The sequence below is a fragment of the Ursus arctos genome, unplaced genomic scaffold (assembly GCF_023065955.2).
Source record: "Ursus arctos isolate Adak ecotype North America unplaced genomic scaffold, UrsArc2.0 scaffold_20, whole genome shotgun sequence".
In the NCBI taxonomy this organism is placed as follows: Eukaryota; Metazoa; Chordata; class Mammalia; order Carnivora; family Ursidae; genus Ursus; species Ursus arctos.
Genome location: NW_026622875.1, coordinates 25,716,372 through 25,737,346, shown reverse-complemented (window position 1 = coordinate 25,737,346; position 20,975 = coordinate 25,716,372). Strand labels below are relative to the sequence as shown.

At 36.0% G+C, this 20,975-nt stretch overlaps 1 protein-coding gene across 3 annotated transcripts in view; it reads right to left on the bottom strand.

The window, feature by feature from the left end:
* The window catches only part of STAG1 (STAG1 cohesin complex component), a 432,120-nt gene that overhangs the window by 296,053 nt on the left and 115,092 nt on the right, over positions 1 to 20,975 (bottom strand). For all 3 annotated transcript variants that reach the window (XM_026497089.4, XM_057315808.1, XM_057315810.1), the window contains exon 2: positions 7,453 to 7,565. In XM_026497089.4, the coding sequence (XP_026352874.1) occupies positions 7,453 to 7,481 (29 nt within the window). In that variant the 5' untranslated portion in view covers positions 7,482 to 7,565. The remainder of the gene's footprint in view (positions 1 to 7,452; positions 7,566 to 20,975) is intronic.

Below are 20,975 nucleotides of genomic sequence, written 5' to 3'. Positions count from 1 at the left end.
CCTGATCATCTGTAATTCAAGATTTTTAAGTCATGTGTAACATGCTTCCTTGAATGCCACATCAAATTCACCAAATACCACATATAAAATTAAGTCAGCACTGACTTATTTCTAGCTCTCTGCTCATACAATTAACTGACTTATTTAGTTAATGCATGAGGGTACTTTAAGTTGTTATGCAAATTTATCATGATCACCGTTATCCTGTCTTACTCAGATTCTTAGAATCATATCAATCTTCCTCTTGTGCCATTAGCTAATAAGTGTTCCCAAGTTGTCCTCCATATTCTTTCCATGATTATTACCATAATCACCACAACCTGAATTAATCTCAACTTATCTAAATTTCTATTTCCCTCATGCAAGGCATTCTATATGACATATTGCCAGTAACATTCTTAACATCACAATACTTCCTTACTTGCAAATCTTCAAAGATGATCTGGTATTTAAAACTGCAAACAGAAAAAAGACTGATACTTCCGAGGAAGATGGCAGAGTAGGAGGATCCTAGGCTCACATCAACCCACAGATCCACCTAGATAACACCCACATCAAGATATATAACCCAGAGAACCACCAAAAGACTGTCACAACAGCCTCCCCACAGGTAAATGTAGAGAAGAGGCCACATCAAAGAGGGTAGGAAAGGCAAAAACTTGCACGGAGCCAAACAGACCCACTGTCTGTGCGAGGGCGGGAAGTCACAGGCACCGACAGGAGAGTAGAACAGACACCACACCAGGCACACGAGGCACCCCAGGCATGGAGGACCCACACTAGGAAGACTAATCACCATAACATCTGGCTTTAAAAACCAGAGGGGCTTAACTTTGCAAGTTCTTACAATCACTGGGGCTTAACACCAGGAACTTTAAAAATCAGGAGGCTGCCTCTGGGAGAGCTGGAGGGCAATAGGAAGCAGAGTCCCTGCCCTTAAAAAAAAAAGCATGACACGGCATAACAGCCAGCCCCAGAGAGATAAAGAACAGAAGAAGCAGTGTGAAAAACTTGGGTTAAGGGAGGGAGATTTGTTTTCTAATCTCAGAGCATATGCTGGAGGGGTAGGGACCTTTGGGAGACTTCTCCAAGAACAAAAGAGCTGGCAGGTGCCACTTCCCTCCCTATCTTTCAGCCTAGATACATGGATAATACAGAACGAGTACAAACACACTATCCATCTAGCTTGCTAACAGCGCCCTCACCCCATGCTTTCCTGTGGACCCACCCCCTCTAGCCCCACCTCCGCAGGAGTCTATCCAAAGCTGTGCCACAAGCATGGGAGTGTGCAAGCAGCCCCAACAGGGACTAGGAACACCCGAAAGTGACTCCTGCCCTGGATAAAGGGGAAGAAAACACACATACCAGTTTGACTGCAGCCCTGGCAAGGGGCTGGGGGCATACAGCTTGTCTGACTGCAGGCCTTCCCACCAATGAAAGCTTCTCATGGGTCAACACAGGGAGAGCACCCTGCAGTTTGTTGCTACTGCAGCTCTGGCAAATGCGTGGTCTGACCTAACTCAATCCCAGGGTCACCCAGATAGGCACACTAATAACAAAGAAACAAACCCTGCCCATGATGGGCAGAAAGAGCCATTACAGAGAACCAGACTGAAGGCAAAGGCAGCTCAGCCACAAGAGCTGCATACAACACTCAAAGGAGACACCCCTGAAATCAAAGGCTTGGGTGAAGAGGGGACACTGCATTGTAGGGTACTACAGGACCTCTTATTCACAAAGCCATTACTTTCGATAGGAGAAGATGTAGGTGACTTTCCTAAAACACAGAAACGAGAGTTAGAAAAAATGAGGAGAGACAGACGAATATGTCGCAAATAAATGAACAGGACAAAATCACAGCTAGAGACCTAAAATGAAATGGAGGTAATATGCCTGAGAGAATAAAGTAATAGTCATAAAGATACTCACTAGATTTGAGAAAAGAGTAGAGGATCTCAAAGAGAGCCTTAACGAAGAGACAGAAAATATAAAAAAGAACCAATCAGAGATGAAGAACTCAGTAATTGAAATTATAAATACATTACAGAGAATAAATAGTAGACTAGAGGAAGCAGAAGAATGTATCAGTGACTTGGAGGACAGACTAATGGAAAGCAATGACACTGAAGAGGGGAGAGAAAAAAATAATAATAATAAATGAAAACAGACTTAAGCAGGACACCTGGATGGCTCGGTTAAACATTTGCCTTTGGCTTAGGTCATGATCCTGGGGTCCTGGGATCGAGCCCCACATCGAGTTCCCTGTTCAGTGGGGAGCCTGCTTCTCCCTCTGCCTGCCACTTCTCCTGCTTGTGCGCTCTCGCTCTCTGACAAATAGATAAATAAAAACTTCAAAATAAAAGACATAAGGAACTCAGTGACACCAATACGCATAATATTTGCATTACAGGGATCCCAGAAAAAGGAAGGAGAGAAAAGGGAGCATAAAATTTATCTGAAGAAGTAATAGCTGAAAGCTTCCTGAATCTGGGGAAGGAAACAGAAATCCACATCCAGGAGGCACAGAGAGCCCCCCAAAAAATCAACCCAAGGAGGTGCCCACCAAGACACAAAGTAATTAAAATGGTAATAAAGAGAGTATTTTAAAAGCAGCAAGAGAAAAAGAAATAATCACATACAAGGAAAACCCCACCAGGCAATCGGCCAATTTTTCAGCAGAAACTTTGCAGACCAAATGAGAGTGGCATAATATATTGGGCCACTGAAAGAAGTGAAGGGAAAAAACTTGCAACCAAGAATACTCCATCCAGCAAGGCTATCATTCAGAAGAAAAGGAAAAATAAAGAGTTTCCCAGAAACACAAAAGTAAAAGGAGGTCATGACTACTAAACCAGGCTTACAAGAAATGTTAAAGGGGATCTTTTGAGTAGAAAGGAAATACCATAAAGCAAGAGTAAGAAAAGTAGGACACAGTAAAAATAAGTATGTCTATAAAAATCAGTCAAGGGATTCACAAAAGCACTGAATCACTATATCTTACCCTGAAACTACTAGAACAATGTATTTTCATTACATTGGAATGAAAGTTTTTAGAAAACTTTTTAAAAAATAAAATTAAAGTTATAAGTAATATTGATCCAGTCCAGGGCTACACAGTATATGTATTAGGCTTGGGGGTCTTACAGTCTCTCTGTCTACTATTCAACTCTACCATCATAGCCTGAATGCTGCCATATATAATATGTAAGTGAATGGATGTGTCTATAGTCCAATAATATTCATAAAAGCAGGAATCTGAGCCACTAGCAGTAGTCAATTCCTGATCTAGTTCATCTTATTCATCTCCACTAAAGAATAAAAAATCATACTGCATTTTTCCTCAATACAGACCAAATAGATTGTTTACATATACTGCGTGCTATTTATATACATTATCTAGAATAAACATGCACAAAAACCTCGTAAGAAAACATATTATATCAATACAGACAAATGAAAGATCTGAAAATGTGATAATCTTGTCCATAGTCACATACCTAGCAAGTGGCACAGTCCACTTAGATCTCAAGGTAAACCTGAATTCTCTATCTCCATGTCAGGATAACACACTGCAAATATTATGTTTTCTTTTTCTCTTGTGTGGACAGAATCTACTAGGGCTTTTGATGCTTTAAATCAGAAAGTAACTATAGGAACATGTTTGTTCTAGCATATAATATGTAACCCATTAGTGAAAAAAATTTATCCTTGAGCACTAAAACTTAACTGATAAAACAGAAAGGTACAATTTATTTTCTAATTCTGCCAACTACAGCCTATTTAAATGGCAATGGCTATTACCAACAAATTACTAACACATTCCAATGAGTATATGTGTATGTGTATTTATTAGAATATACGATAATATAATTTTTTTTTACTTCAAGCAATAGTGAGGATATAAGAATACCAGGAAGAGGTTCATATTACCACACACCCTAACTTTGAATCCCAATCTGAAGAATAACATTATTAACAGTTTTACCACTATCCTGCCATAAATATATATGTTTTTGCATATATAAATACATACCAAAATATGACTTATTTTATCGTTTTACTTTCTTCTTCTAACTATATTTCCATTTAAAATTTTTTATTTAATAGGAATCTTCCATACAATTACAAAGAATTCCAGAATAGTACTCTACATAATACATATTAAATTTATTTAATTACTTCCCTGTCAGTGAGCACTTAGACTGTCTCTAGCTTTTAAACTATTAAAGAGCTAGAACAATTGTCCTTGTACAGTAACTCTTATTATACAGTAACGAATTTCTCTCTAGGACAGACACAGAATCCTTGATCAAAAACTCAAACTTTGACCAACTGCTGCAAAAAATCTACAAAAACCCTGCCAATGGCTAATGTTCACATTTATAATACTACCAGACAGAAGTTAAGAGAATGGAAGAACCAGATCAAATATTGTAAGAATGAATTTTAAGAGCTCTCCAAATTCTGTCTACCTCTCTCCATTTCCACTGTAATCACTTCAGTTCAAGTTGTCAATATAACTGGCTTTCATACTGCAATATCCTCCTCCTAACAAGTCTTCTTGCTTCTACTGTTGCCCCTCCCAAATATTCACTATACTACCCTAAGAGTGATTTTCTAAATCTCTCCCATGCATCTCTTCCATGCTTAAAATCCTGAAGTGACTTCTTGCTATCCCTAAGAAGAAAAACTCAAAATTCCTAATATCATTTAATCAGTTCCCTGTATAATATAGCCCCACTTTACTCACAAACCTTAATCTCATGTCACTGTCCATCCCAACCCTGAAAAAATAAAAAAGAGAAAGAATGGCTTTATTTCAGTCTCTCAAACATACCATGATTCCTCCTAACTCGGAGTCTCTGTACATACCATTCCTTCAATCTGAAATTAATACCCTGATCTCTTCTTCTTTCCAAACCTTTCCTCTGCATCAGAGTTAAGCTCAACCGTCTTTTCCATTGAAAAGTAGACTAAATCAAGGCATGTGGTAAAATTCTCACAAAATTCTCCAATTTACCTTCCTAGCACCCACAATGGCAGATCTATAGATTTTGTGATTATTTCATTAATACCTATTTATATAAGCTTCATGACAATACAGACTGAACCTCTACTACATGTTATTTCTCCCCAGAACTTGACATATCTTTAGATACTATGTAGCAGAATATAAAAATATGTGGTAACTGATAATATTTCACAATGCCTAACAGTGAACACCACTAAGGTGACAAATTCATCAGTGATAATAATATCTAAGTAAGCTAAGAAATAACAAGGTCACAAAAAAAATTAAAAATAAAAACAAGGTCACTCACTGGAATTACCTTTCTGTGTCTACTTATAATAATCATTAATCAACTAAACATTAAGAATTGCTTGGTCAAAATATTTTTGTTTTTGAGGAGACTGTAGAGATCAATTTATTTTCTCCCTCTTTTTTTGAAGTAGGCTCCACACCCACATGGAGCCCAACATGGGGCTTCAACTCAACCGTGAGATCAAAAGTCAGACACTCAACCAACTGAGCCACACAGGTACACCAAGATCAATTCTAATATATTGCCTTCACTTTACAAATGATGGAAACTGAAGTTTACAAATACTAAGAAATATATTTCCTTCCACTTACAATGCAGACATGGTACTGCTGGCTGGCTGGATTAAACAATGTAATATATGCTTATAATATCTGTCAAAATCCTCAGAGAACTGGACGCCCCCAATAAATGTTCCTTAGATCTCAACTTGGCCAAGAGTACAATCTCCCACTGACAGATTGAAAGCAAAGTTCGTTTACCCACCTAACATATCACCACTATCCAATACCCATAATCATAATATAGGTTTACATTTTAATGGAAAAAATTCAGTTACTCACCAAAAAATGATGTTAAATACTAGTGTGTCAATATAACTTCTCTTTAAATACAACGTGTATTTAAATACAACCTCTGTTCCATATTTAATCAAAGAAATATTTCTAATGGGCCTACCTAATACCTAATAATATAAAATAAAAATGTGCAGTTTTGTCAGAAACAAGGGTTATAAAACACTATGTTAAGTATGGTGCTAGAAGAAAAGCAAAGAACATTACAGGACCACAGGAGGAAACCTACCCTAACTTTGAGGAGAAAGAAGAGTTTTGCTGGAGGCATGACACATCAGCTAAGACCTACAGGATTAGTGAGCCTGCAGGTAAGAGCAGAGGTAAGAAGGCACTGCTGGCAGGACAAAGATTTTTTTAAAAAGAAAGAAAATATTATGTGGAGACCTCCAAAATTATTTAGGAAGTATTAAGACACACAAGTTAAGGGGGCGCCTGGGTAGCGCAGTCGTTAAAGCGTCTGCCTTCGGCTCAGGGCGTGATCCTGGCGTTCTGGGATCGAGTCCCACATCAGGCTCCTCCACTGTGAGCCTGCTTCTTCCTCTCCCACCCCCCCTGCTGTGTTCCCTCTCTCGCTGGCTGTCTCTCTGTCACATAAATAAATAAAAATCTTTAAAAAAAAAAAAAAAAAGACACACAAGTTAAGTAATTTGAAAGGGCTTAAATTTTATCTCCTATATTTGGGGGGTAAAGGGATAGGTTTTTCAAGCATGTAAAGAAATTTAGACAGCTCTTTTTGTCTTAGATACCTGAAGGGAAAAAAAAAAAAAAAAGGCCAGGAAACCCATTAAAAGGTGCCCACAATCTCTTGGGAAAGAAGTATATAAATGAACTGGGGCAATAAAGATATAAATAATTACATAAACTGCTGATCACTTTCATTATATCTAAACCATTGTTTTCATATAGGATCACAGTATGTGGATTCCTAATTTGCATCCTGATGAAACCTACAGAAGGGAAAGTATCTGCTACTACACATTTCCCAAAGAATATAAAATAAGACTCAATTCTAGATCCATCCTACAACTCCAACAAATCTAATGAGATGCTACCAGAAATGCCAATGCAACCAGAATGGCCCAACAATCACAATCTCAAGAAAAGAAGGTGGGGGAGGTTAGAGGGCATGTGTTGGAGAAACAGTATGATATAACTTCTGTAAATGGTCCCACAAAATATTTACAGTTTGCAGGCAATTCATTCTCTATCACAATTTGTAGCACAAAAGCAGTCAAACGATTTGTAAAAGAATAAGTATGGCTCTGTACCAATAACACTTTATTTATAAAGAACAGGCAGCATGTCAGATTTGGTCCACGGGTCACAGTGTACTAACCCCTGATAAGGAGAGTAACATCTTCTTTGCTTAATACCACAAAAATACTGATATTACAATAGCAAGGGCCATGCACAGATATGGTAATTATACAATCTAACAGCTGTTTGATTTCAGACATACTGCTCAACTATCAGAGAACCTACTTGTGTGTTTCATTAAAGCATTTCATACACAAAAATGTCATTTAAAAAAAAAATAAGAAAGCTGCAATACTTACTGTAACACTGGTAACTCTGAAGTAATCATTGCTGAAGAGGTCTTTCCAACAATGCAGCAAAAGAATCAAGTGCTGTACAACTCAAAACTTTTTAAATAACCTCAAAGTCAATCCTGTTAATTCAAAAAAAGAAAAAAAAAGAAGACAATTATTTTATTTCCAGCTTTACCGAAGTATAGCTGACAAATAAAATTGTACGATATTTAAAGCATACATGATGATTTGATACACATATACATTGTAAAGGACTCCTCCCCATCAAATTAATTAACATATCCATCACCTCACAAATGAAGGTGGGAATACTGCTATCCACCTTACAGAAATAAAAAGATTATTAGAATGGACAGCTGTATGCCAATAAATTATATAACCCATTGTTAAATGGACAAATTCCTAGAAACACACAAATTGCCAAAACTGGCTTAAGAAAAATAGAAAATCTGAACAGATTATACTGATGTAAAACCCTAAAAACAAAAACCTAGCAAACAGAATCCAACTACATAGTGAACGTAATATATGCCACGGGCAAGTGGGATTTATTCCAGGAACGCAAGAGTGGTTCAACTTAGAAACATTGGTCGAGTAAATACATTAATAGAAAGAAAGAAAAATGAACTACATGATCATCTCAAATTACGACAGAAAGCATTTGGCAAAATCTCAAGGGAAACCAAAAAGCCAAATACTCTTTCATAATAAAAACATTTTAAAAACTAAAAAGGGAACTTTCTTAATATGATAAAGGGCACTTATGAAGAATACATAGGTAGCTTCATTAATGGTGAAAGACTAAAATAAAACCTTTCCCCCTAAAATCAGGAAGAAAACAATAATGTCCATTTTCACCACACCTTTAAAAATGTACCACTGTATGTTCTAGCAAGAGACAAGAGACAATTAGGCAAGAAAGAGACATGAATTACATCCAAACAGAAAAGAATTACGTTATCTCCACTCACAGACAGCATAATAGTTTATGTACAGGAAATCTCAGAGAATCAACAGCAACATAATATTAGTAAAGAAAAGTTTCAGGGTGCAAATAACATACAAAAATCAATTGTGTTATTAGAACTAATAAATTTATTAATGGTGCAAGATACAAAAATATGAAAAAAATTGGTTGTGTTTTTGTACACTAACAATGAACAAATCGAGAAGGAAATAAGGGAAAATTTTCCATTTGTAAAATTATCAGAAAGAATAAAGTAATCAAAAATAAACAACCAGGGCATCTGGGTGGCTTAGTCAGTTAAGCATCTACCTTCAGCTCAGGCCATGATCCCAGCGTCCTGGGATCAAGTCCCGCATCAGGCTCCCTGCTCAGCAAGGAGTCTGCTTCTCCCTCTCCCTTTGCCCCTCCACCTGCTCCTGCTCTCTCTCTCTCTATTAAATAAATAAATCTTTTTTAAAAATGTTTAAAACATAATAAAAAATAAACAACCAGGGTGAAAGACCTGTACGCTGAAAACTAAAAACACTGCTGAGAGAAATGAAAGACGACACCAATAAATGGAAAGACATCCACTGTTCATGAATAGGAAAACTTATTATTGTTAGGCAGTCAACACTATCCAAAACAATGTACAGATTCAATGCAATTGCTATCAATATCCCAAATACATTTCTGCAGAAATAGAAAATTCCATCCAAAAGTTGTATGGAATGTCAAAGAAGAGACTCTTAAAAGCCAAAACAACACTGAAAAAGACCAAAGCTGGAAGTCTCATACTTCCTGATTTCAAAATGTACCACAAAGTGACAATAATCAAGACTGTGTTTCTGGCATAAAGACAAACAAAGAACAATGGAAGAGATCCCAGAAATAAACCCTCGCACATACTGTCAAATGAATTTTCACAAGAATGCCAAGACCATGCAACATGGAAAGGACAGTCTTTTCAACAAATGATACTAGTAAGCAACATGGAAAGGACAGTCTTTTCAACAAATGATACTAGTAAGAGTGACATTCACATACAAATGAATGAAGTTGTACCCTGACCATACATCATATACAAAAATTAACTCAAAATAGATTAAACATCTAAATGTAAATGCTAAACTATTAAACTTTTTCAGAAAACATAGAGCAAAAGCTTTATGACATTCTATGTGGCATTAATTTCTTACATATGACACCAAAAGCACAGGCAGCAAGAGAAAAAATAGATAAGATGGACTTCAACAAAATCAGAAACTTGTGGGGGCACCTGGCTCGGTTGGCTGAGTGTCCATCTCTTGGTTTGGCCCAGGTTGTGATCTCATGAGTCATGGGATCAAGCCCCCTGTAGGCTCTGCACTCAGCAGGGAGTCTGCTTGGGATTCTCTCTCCTCTCCCTCTGCTCCTCCTCTGCTCATAGGCACATGTGCACACTCTCTCTCTCAAATAAGTAAGTGTTTAAAAAAACCCAGAAAATTCTGTGCATCAAAGGACACTATCAAGAGAGTAAAAAAGAAAGCAGAGGGGTGCCTGGTGGCACAGGTGATTATAGCTTCCAACTCTTGGTTTTGGCTCAGGTCGTGATCTCGGGGCTGTGTGTTTAGAATGACTAAAATTTAAAAGACCATTTCAAGTGTTGGTGAGGAGACAGAAGAATGGGAAATTTCACATATGGCTAAAGTGAATGAAAAATAGCATAAATCCTTTCAAAAAAGGGTTGGCAGTTCCTTAAAAAGTTATACATACATTAGTCATGACTCAGCAACATCTCTCCTCAGTATTTGTCCAAGTGAAAAGAAAGCTTACATTCATACAAAAACATATATTCAAATGTTTATAGCAGCTTTATTCATAATTCCCCAAAACTGGAAACATCCCCCAAAACGGCCTAAAGCAAATGACTAGATATATAATATGGTACATCTACACAATGAAATACTATCAAAAAATTTAAAGGAAGACTGCTACTGATTGATATATGCCACAATACTGGTGAATCTCAAGTGCACAAACTATATACATATTATATAATTCCATTTATGAGATATTATGGAAAAGTACAAAGACAGAGAACAGATCAGTGGTTGTTAGAGGTTGAGGGAGAAGAGGACTGACTAAAAAGAGAGGCGTAATAGAAACTGGGGGTAAATGTTGCATGCAAATTTAACACTTTTCTTTGAAATCCAACCAGAATTTTTTTGTAGGAATTACTGAAATAATTCTCAAATAAACAGGAAAAGAAAAAGGAACTATAAGAACCAAAACAATTTGGAAAAAGAACAAATAAGATTCATATTACCTAATTCCTATAAACATACAAGCTTACACAACTTTATATAAGAAACACAAAAACAGAATGTTTTACATACTCCCATGCAACTTGGATTTTTCACTCAGGAAAGCATTGTGGACCTCATTTGTTTTAATTATTATTTCTTTAAAAGTATTTAAGCCATTCTTTACTGAAAGTTTAGACCGTCTCTAATTTTTTACTACTGTATACAAATGCTGTCATCTATCCTTCCTCAACTACACAAACATATTTGTAGGACAGATTTCTTGTGATGAACATTTATAAAACATTCATATGATTTTTTACTGCCAGATTTCCCTCTAAAAATACTATACCAATATACACTCCTCTTACCAGTATATGTTGAATTAGTTAAATATAAAAATATACTCACTACATATTTAAGTTTATTAAAGTAATACAGTTTCAGCTTTATACTAATACACCTTTAAAGGTAGAACACATCAGTACACCCTTCCTGCTCTAGACTGTAACCACCTTGCTTTGAAAACAAAGTCCACACCAATTAGATCATATACCAAGATGTCTAATGACGATTTGGGACATTTGCAAGATTTTGAAAATCTCAATTCATGGATATCTTACTTAAGAAAAATAATCTGGTGCATTTTTATTCTCTACTCACTTTTTTCAATGAGTATCTTATTTTACTGAGCACATCCAACTTTGTCTTAGAAATCTGTACATTGTGCCTTGTCTACCCTGTACAGCTTTAGAAATGTTTCCCTCAGTGGAGAAGATATAAATAAATGATGAGTTTCAGTCTTTCCCTTAACATTATGCCAACCCTTAAACTAATTATTTTGTTCTAACCATAGCTTTAAAAGCCTTGTTTGTATTTAGTATTTTTCAGAAGCCATCCTAACATTATTCCTATAGTTCTGTCAATTTTATAAATCATCCTTGGCCACATATAAATCTATTCTGTTTTTATAGGTTGTCATCCTTAAACTGGTATTGCTCTGTAACCACTGAGATTTCCTTTTTTTTCTTAATATTGAGAACACCCAATATTAATAACTATCTACTAAGTACTGCCTACATGCTAGGCATAGTGTTAATTTTTATTTTTAAGAATGAAAATTCCCCATTTTTTCAGAGTTAGCTTGGTTTTGAAGATACTCTACATAAAAGAACAACCCTTCCTCCCTCCCCCACCCTCACCTCTCTCTGGAAGTTTTTCTAATATCTAAGTACATTTCTCATGATGAGGAATTTTGTATGCTGACCTGATTACTTCTTCCATTTCTCCAATCAGTTCTCACCTTCATAAACAAAGTGCAAAAGAGTCATTTCCCTCGTTTTGTCAAAATTCTAAGAGATTTTTTTTAAAAATGGCGAACCTACGAAATATCAGGCAGAAAAACAGTAAGGACATAGGTAAACTCATAACCTCACCAATAAACTGGATATAATTGACATCTATAGACTACTTCATCTATTAACAGCAGAATTCACATTCTTCTCAACCTCACTTAGAACACTGGTCAGACATGACCATATTATGAGCCATTAAATACACATTAACAAATTTGAAAGAAAAAAATCATACAGTGTATACTTCACACTAAAATGAAATTAGAAATCAAATTAGAAATCATCACTAGAAAGAAAGCTGAAAAATCCCAAAACACACAGATTAAACAACACACTTCTAAATAACACAAGTGAAAGAAATTTCAATAGAAATTTTAAAATATTTTGAGCTAAATGAATATTAAAATACAACTTAATAAAATTAACAGGTGCAGCAAAAGTAATGCTTAGAGAAAAATTTATAGCACTGAATGCATACAATAGAAAAGAAAAATCTAAAATCAATCATTTATTAAGCTTTCATCTTAGGAAACTAGAAGAAGCAAAAGCAAGCAGAAGAAAAAAAAATAATTAGAGCAGAAATCAAAGAAGCTGAAAACAGTAAATCAACCATGAAAATAACTGAAATCAAAAGCTTTTTTCAGAAAGATCAAAAAATCAATAACCTCTAGGCAGGCTAATTAAGAAAAAAAGAGACAAGACACAAATTACTAAAGTGAGAAATCAAAGAAGAAATAGCATTGTAGAATCCGATGACATTAAAAAGATTAAAAAAGGTTTACTGTGAATTATTCCCACAAATTTGGTAACTTGGATGAAACAGACCAATTCGCTGAAAGACACTACCTGCAAAAAATCTGAATAGTCTTATTTTAAGAAACTGAATTAATAATTAATAACCTTCTAAGACAAAAAAACACCAGACCCAGATCAGTTCACTAATGAATTCTACCAAACATTTAGGGAAGAAGTTACACAAATTCTTTACAATATCCTCCAGAATATATAAGTAGAGGAAATACTTACTAACTCATTCTATGAAGGCATTATCCTAATACCAAAACCAAAGACATTACAAGAAAACTGCCGAGCAATATCTCTCACAAACACAGAGGTAAAAATACTCAACAAAATATTAGCAAATCAAGAATTTTAAATGTACTAAAAGAATTGTACACCACAACTAAGTGGTGTTTACCCCAGGTATGCACAATTACTTAACATATGAAAATCAAATAATGTAACCTATCACACATCAAGAGGCAAGGAAGAAAAATCACATGGTGGTATCAAATGAACAGAAGGCATTTCCACAAAATCCAACACACATCTGTGATTTTAATAAAAACTCTCAGCAAGTAAAATAGAGGACAACTTCCTCAACTTGGTAAAGAACATCTATAAAAATCATACAGCTAACAACCTACATAACTGTGAGAAACGAGAAACTTTCCCACTAAGAACAGGAACAAAACAAGGACAACTTCCCTCTTACCATTCCTTTTCAACACTATCCAAGTCCAAGCGAATGCATTAGGACAAGAAAAGTAAATAAAAGGTATACAGACTGGGAAAGGAGAAATTAAGCTTTCTTTGTACACAGATTACACAACTGTCTATGCAGAAAATCTGAAAGAATAGACCCCCCCGCCAAAAAAAACACCCACCCTCCTGGAACTAATAAGCAATTACAGTAGGGTTGCAGGATATACAGTTAATATATAAAATACCTTTCAAATAAGCAAACGAATAAATGGAATTTGAAATTAACAACACAATGACATTTACCTTGGCACCAAAAAAAGAGAGAAAACAGGTATAAATCCAACAAAATATGCACAAGATCTATATAAGGAAAACCGTAACTTGATGAAACTTGATGAACAAAATCCAAGAACTAAATAAATGGATACCTATTTCATGTTCCCAGATAAGAAGACTCAGTATTGTCAAGACATCAATCCTTCCCAAATTGACCTATAGATTCAACACAATCCCAATCAAAATCCCAGCAAATTATTTTTGTATTTATCACAAACTGATGCTAAAGTTTACAGGGAAGACAAAAAGACCCGGAATAGTCAACACAGTATTAAGAGAGAAGAACAAACTTGGAAGAATGACACTACCCGACTTACTGTAAAACTACAGTAATGAAGACTGTACCAAAATCCAAAGTAGATCAATAGAACAGAATAGAAAGACTGTAAATAGACCCACACAAACACAGTCAACCGATCTTTGACAAAGGAGCAAAAATAATATACCATGGATAAAAGACAGTCTTTCAACATATGAAACTAGACACTGACATGCAAAAAAACTAAAAACAAAAACAAAAACCCTTAAACACAGATCTTACATTCATCACAAAAGTAACTCAAAATGGATCAAAGACCTAAATGTAAACTCAGAAGTATACAACCCTTAGAAAGTAACATAGGTGAAAATCCAGACGACCTTGGGTATGACGATGACTTTTTAGATACAACACCAAAGGCAAAGCTATGAAAAATTTTTTTGACAAACTACACTTCATCAGAATTTTTAAATTCTCCTCTGCAAAAGACACTATCATGAGAATGAGAAGACAACTCGCAAACTGGGAAATAATACTTGCAAAAATATTTTTATCTTTCTAACTTCTGAAGTGTCATTCAAATTATACAAAAAATATAATAAAACAACCAACCTATTAAAATATGGGCATAATTTCTGAACCAATACCTCAACGAAGAAGATACACACATGGCAGATAAACGTATGAAAAAACACTCAAGCATCTTTTGTCACTAAGGAACTGCAAATTAAAAAACAAACCCAAAAAACAAAAAAAAAACAGTGAGATACCTCTACACACCAACTAGAATGGCAAAAATCCAGAACACTGACAAAACCAAATGCTGGTGAGGATGTGAAGCAACAGGAATGTAAAACAATGCAACAACTTTGGAAGACAATTTGGCAGTTTCTTAGAAAACTAAACACACTCTTAAAACATGATCCAGCAGTCACACTCCTAAGGTATTTATCCAAAGGAGATGAAAACATCTCAATACAAAAACCTGCACACAGATGTTTTGAGCAGCTTGATTCATAACTGTCAAAACATGGAAGCAACCAAGCTGTCTTTCAAGGAGGTGAATAAACAAACTGTGTGGTACCTGCAGGCAATGGAATATTACTTAGCCCTAAAAAGAAATAAGATATCAAGCCATGAAAAAAGACAGGGAAGAATACTAAATGCATATTACTAACTGAAAGAAGCCAATGTGAAACTGCTACATATTATGATTTCAACTATACAGCATTTCAGAAAAAGCAAGACTATGAAAACAGTAAAAAGACCAGTATTTGCCAGAAGTTAGGGGGCAGGAGGGATGAAAAGACAGAGCACAGAGGAATTTTAGGTCAGTGAAAGTTTTCTATCTGATATTATAAAGATGGACATGTCATTATACATTCATCAAAACCTGCAGAATATACAACACCAAGAGTGAACCCTAATATAAACTATAGACATTGGAGGATAATGATGTGTCATTGTAGGTACCCTGACAGACAAATGTACCATTCTGGTACAAGATATTGATAGTGGGGGAGGCTGTTATCTATGTGGGGACAAAAGGTATAGGAAGTTCCTGTGTCTTTTGCTCAATTTTGCTGTGATCCTAAAACTGCTCTTTGTGTCCTTAAAAAAAAAAAAAAAAAAGTAAATAGCTTATCAACAGTTTAATGTTTTCAACAGATGCTAACTTATGTCCATATACCATAATATAACTTTTCCTCTGGACAATCTTGTAATTTTATGTGGATTTAAGCACATGTATGCAAGAGTGCATCTATACTCACAGATACAGAGGAACAATGCCCTTTCTACTTAAACATTTGGTATCTCCATCTGTTTGTCATGCACTCACTGCCACAAATGATGAAAGGAAGAAAAATGGAGATAACTGCTACTCTGTTCATTTCCTAACATAAAATTCTGTTTTATAAATTCGCACTACCTGAATGAAGGACAAAGGTTAAAGAGAAATAGCTGTAGTTTCTTTCCAATTACATGCATTTTCACCTGTATAGTATTCTGATATTCTTTAATCAGAAGAATCAGTCTGTAAGACATATAATACAATCTAATTGATTCAGGCCCTTTTTTTTATCATTCCTAATTATTTATCTGAGTTGCCCTGAAAAATCTCTTAGCAGTGGGGGCACCTGGATGATTCAATTGATTAAGCATCCGACTCTTGATTTCAGATCAGGTCATGATTTCAAGGTCATGGGATCAAGCCCCGCACCAGGCTCCATGCTCAGTGCAGAATCTGCTTGTCCTTCCCCCCCTCTCTCACATGCACACAAACAAATAAAATCTTTTTAAAAAGACAGAATCTCTTAGCAGTGAAGTGTGTGTATATATATCTGCATGTATACATACACACACATACACGATTTACAAAGCAATGATTAAAATGACAATTACATTATTTCTAAAACTGCTTTTCAATAATTTTAGTTAAGCATTACCCTGTACCAAAATAGAAGGAATATGTTCATTTACTATTTTTACTAGAATTATGATTGTTACCTTTGCTTATAATATCAAATTAAAGACATTAAGAGAAAAAATTTTGTCCAGTATAACACACATGAATATATACTTCATACTATACAGAATTTAAGTAGCATTTAATCAAGAAAACAAAGTTCCAATCTCTCTTCCCAGTAAAATTTAGCATATACAGTTGACCCTTGAACAACACAGGTATGAAGTGCACCAGTCCGTTTACACATGGATTTTTTTCGATAAATACAGCACAGTACTATAAATGTTAACTTCTCTTATGATTTTCCTAATAACACTTTATTTTCTCTAGCTTACTTTACTGTAAGAATACAGTACAGAAAACATACAACATACAAAATTTGTGTTAACAGACTATCTCACCAGTTGGATTCTGGTCAGCAGTAGGCTAATAGTAGTTAAGTTTTATGGTAGTCAAAAGTTATATGCAGATTTTCAACTATGAGAGGAGTTGCACCCCCTAACTCCTATGTTGTTGAAAGGTCAACTATAAATGAGAAAGATTTTCTACCTCTTTTATTGAATAAAAAGTATGTCAAAATAGAATTAATTCTCCAAGATACATATCAATTCACACTACAAGATGGCCCAAATAGGAAACAGGCAGCATTATGACACAAGAAATAGGGAAGTGGTAAACTTCTGAAAATATAAACCTAAAAAATTTCAAATACTAAAGAGACAAAAGGATAATTTACACCATAAATTGAATTATGTGCTCAATGGGACAGAGATAAAAGGTTCATCAGTAAGAGCAAGTTGGTTCATTAGTCTGCTTTCTCTTCTAATAACATATTACAAAAAGCTATTCTTCTTAGCATTTCTGAGTAACATAACCTTAAAAATGAAAAGGAATATAGTAGAATGGTTTAAGAGTTCAGGCTCTGGAGCCAGGTTATCCAGGCTCTTAGAATAGATATGCTTTCTAACTGTAACTTACTATACCTCAGTATTACTATTTCTCAAAGAGGAAGAATAAAAGAAGAAAATTTCAAATGATTGTTGGGAGAAGTAACTGGAAGAATGCCCATAACTCTTTAATAAATATTAACTCTAAGCTACAGGAGAAAGGAGCAAATAAAAATATAAAGGAATGGCAGCGAGTGCAACTATTTTTTTCCCTTTTCCTTCCTTCATTGCCATATTCTTAATGCCTGACACTTAGTAATTATTTGTTGAATTAACAAGAAGTGTGTATGCATATGTGTGTGTGTGTGTACGTATTAAAAGCAGAGAATGAAAAACTGAACATGAGGAGAACTCCCAAAGTTAACAAACTAACCAAAGATAGGAGCTTTTTCTTGAAAAGAAAAAGGAAACTAAAAAGAACAGGTCAGGGTTGAATTCTCAGTTAACTCATTTAGCAGTGACACCTAAAACTGGTATGGGAAAGACGGAGACCAAACGGGGGCTAGAGGATGAGATAAAAGCAGGGTATATCAGAATGGAAGAGGGTTATGTTTGAAAAAGCCCCTACGAATGATTTTTTTTTAATTTTTTCCTTTTTTTTAAAATAATATTTATTTTGTTATATTAGTCACCATACAGTACATCCCCAGTTCTTGATGCAATGTTCCATGATTCATTACTTGCATATAACACCCAGTGCACCATGCAATATGTGCCCTCCTTAATACCCATCACCGGCCTATCCCAATCCCCCACCCCCTTCCCCTCTGAAGCCCTCAGTTTGTTTCCTAGAGTCCACAGTCTCTCATGGTTCATTCCCCCTTCTGTTTACATGCTAAGTGAAATAAGTCAAGCAGAGAAAGACAATTATCATATGGTTTCACTCATTTATGGAACATAAGAAATAGGAAGATCAGTAGGAGAAGGAAGGGAAGAATGAAGGGGGGGTAAACAAATGATCTTATACACAGATAAAATCCCACAACTCAGATGAAATGTCTCTGGATTAAAGGAAAATAACAAGCTTTTTTTTTTTTTTTAAGACTTTATGTATTTATTGGACAGAGAGAGACACAGAGAGAGAGGGAACACCAGCAGGGGGATTGGGAGAGGGAGAAGCAGGCTTCCCGCCAACCGGGGAGCCAGATGCGGGGCTCGATCCCAGGACCCTGGGATCATAACCTGAGCCGAAGGCAGACGCTTAACGACTGGGCCACCCTGGCACCCTTTAATTTCTTCTATATTAACCAGTCTCTCCCCAAAGCTTTACACATTAAGATCTGAAAATGCAATTCCATGATAAACATATTCAATTTCTTTCCCAAAAATGCTGCCTCCACATCTTCTCCTTATCTACTTACATTTTTCCTTTACTTTTAGTATTCCCCTAACTTTATCTTCTTAACTCCAATGACATGAAATTACACCAAGAACCTTAACACTCTCCTAACATCTCAACTTCAGTGCTCCTCCTCCATTACTCTAGTATTAACTCCAAAGTGCTTGTTATTTCTCTTACAAGATCACTGTCTTGTTTCTGTATATGTGTACATACTATACACCATGCCACATAACCCACTCTTCCTGAAGTAAACCGGGAAGCTCTAACCTTGAAACCTAGGCAGAGTTCGGTCTCATAAGCTTTCACATCACTTTGTACATACAACTGAGAGTACTTTTTGCCACATATTTTGGGTGTGTACATGTATTATTTTGTAATTAGGAGTGTTACAAATTTCATTCAGTTCTCTACCTTTTTTAAAAAGATTTTAAGACAGAGAGAGAGCAAGAGAGCAGATGAACACACAGGAGTAGGGAGAGGGGCAGAGAGAGGGAGAAGCAGACTCCCCACTGGGCAGGGAGCCTGATGTGGGGCTCATTCCCAGGACCCTAGGATCATGACCTGAGCCGAAGGCAGACACTTAACCAACTGAGCCACCCAGGTGCAATTCGCCACATTATTTTTAGTGATTCATTGGCATTTCTAGCTCTTCAGGAGATTTATGATCTTCTAGAAAGAATTATCCTTTCTTTCTGTTCCTAAAGAACTGTGTAGTACCTAGCACCCAGAAAAGGGGCTTAATAATTAACAACTGTAAAACATAAAGATAAACCAATTCATTAGTAAGTTTGTTCTTAATGCTATTGTGCACTGGTTTCTCTCTACGGAATACTGCATCCTGGCCAAGGTAATGAGTTGGGTTTCAGGAATACAAATAAGGCAGGTATACTATGTGAAAAAGGCAGAAAAATCTAATAGCATCAGTTTATAGATCCCAAACTACAGCTTTGATGAGGGATTAGAAGTGAGATATAAAATAGCAAATCTAACAAACGGGAGTAAAATTTGGGGCACCTGGGTGGCTCAGTCAGTTAAGCGTCTGCCTTTGGGTCAGGTCATGATCCCAGATCTGAGCCTGGCCATCAGGCTCCCTGCTCAGCGAGGAGCCTGCTTCTCCCTCTCCCTCTGCCGCTCCCTCTGCGGCTCCCCCGCTTGAGCTCTCTCACTCTCAAGTTCTCTCAAATAAATAAAATCATGAAAAAAACAAAACAAAACAAAAAACCAGGAGTAAAATTATAAACACAAAGTGGAAGCAAGAGAAAAGAATCAAATATAAAACACTATCAAACACCAGAGCAGGTTGGAAAGAATGAAAGTTCAAAGACTGCAGAGGCTTAGTATGTAGATGTGTGGCAGAGCCAACATTCACTTGTATCTCTATTATTAATCCAACTCAATCAAAAGTTAAGAAACCACTACAATATATATTCACTAGCATTTTAAAAGAAAAATTTTAACTTAAATATATTTAAATATAAAGCCTTCCAAAGTTTTCTTATACCATGTTAAAGCACACAAATATTGATCACAAATACATCATTGACTGGCATGCTCTAAATTTAAAGAGTATTAAAAATGCCATCAGACTTTTTTTTTGAACAGACGGTAAGACGGTGGCAAAGGAGTAGGAGGACCCTGGGGTCATCTATTCTCACTGATACAACTAGATAACTATCAAATAATCCTAAATACTCCAGAAATCAATCTGAAGACGGGCAGAAGAAACTCCACAACTAAAGCTAGAGAAGAGGCACATCAAAGAAGATGGAAAGTGTAGAGACATGGCTTGGGAGAGAAATGGACTATGGCTGCTGCAGTGGGCAGGAAGGAAGAGAGACAAATACACAGAAGAGCACATGGGGAAAATGAATTCCATAACGATTGGCTTGGAAAATGAGAGGGCCCAAATTTCATGATTTCTTACAGCCAGCAGGTCTTAAAGACTAGAGTTCTAAAGGTCACTGGGCTTGGCTCTGAGAAAGTTCTAAGGGCGTTGTGCTGCTCTTGGAGAAAAGGCAGGGGTAAACAGTCGATGGACTTACAGCATGGAAACTGTGAGGAGGTTAGTTGCTCATCTTCAAGTGCGTCCCAGAGAGGCAGCATTCAC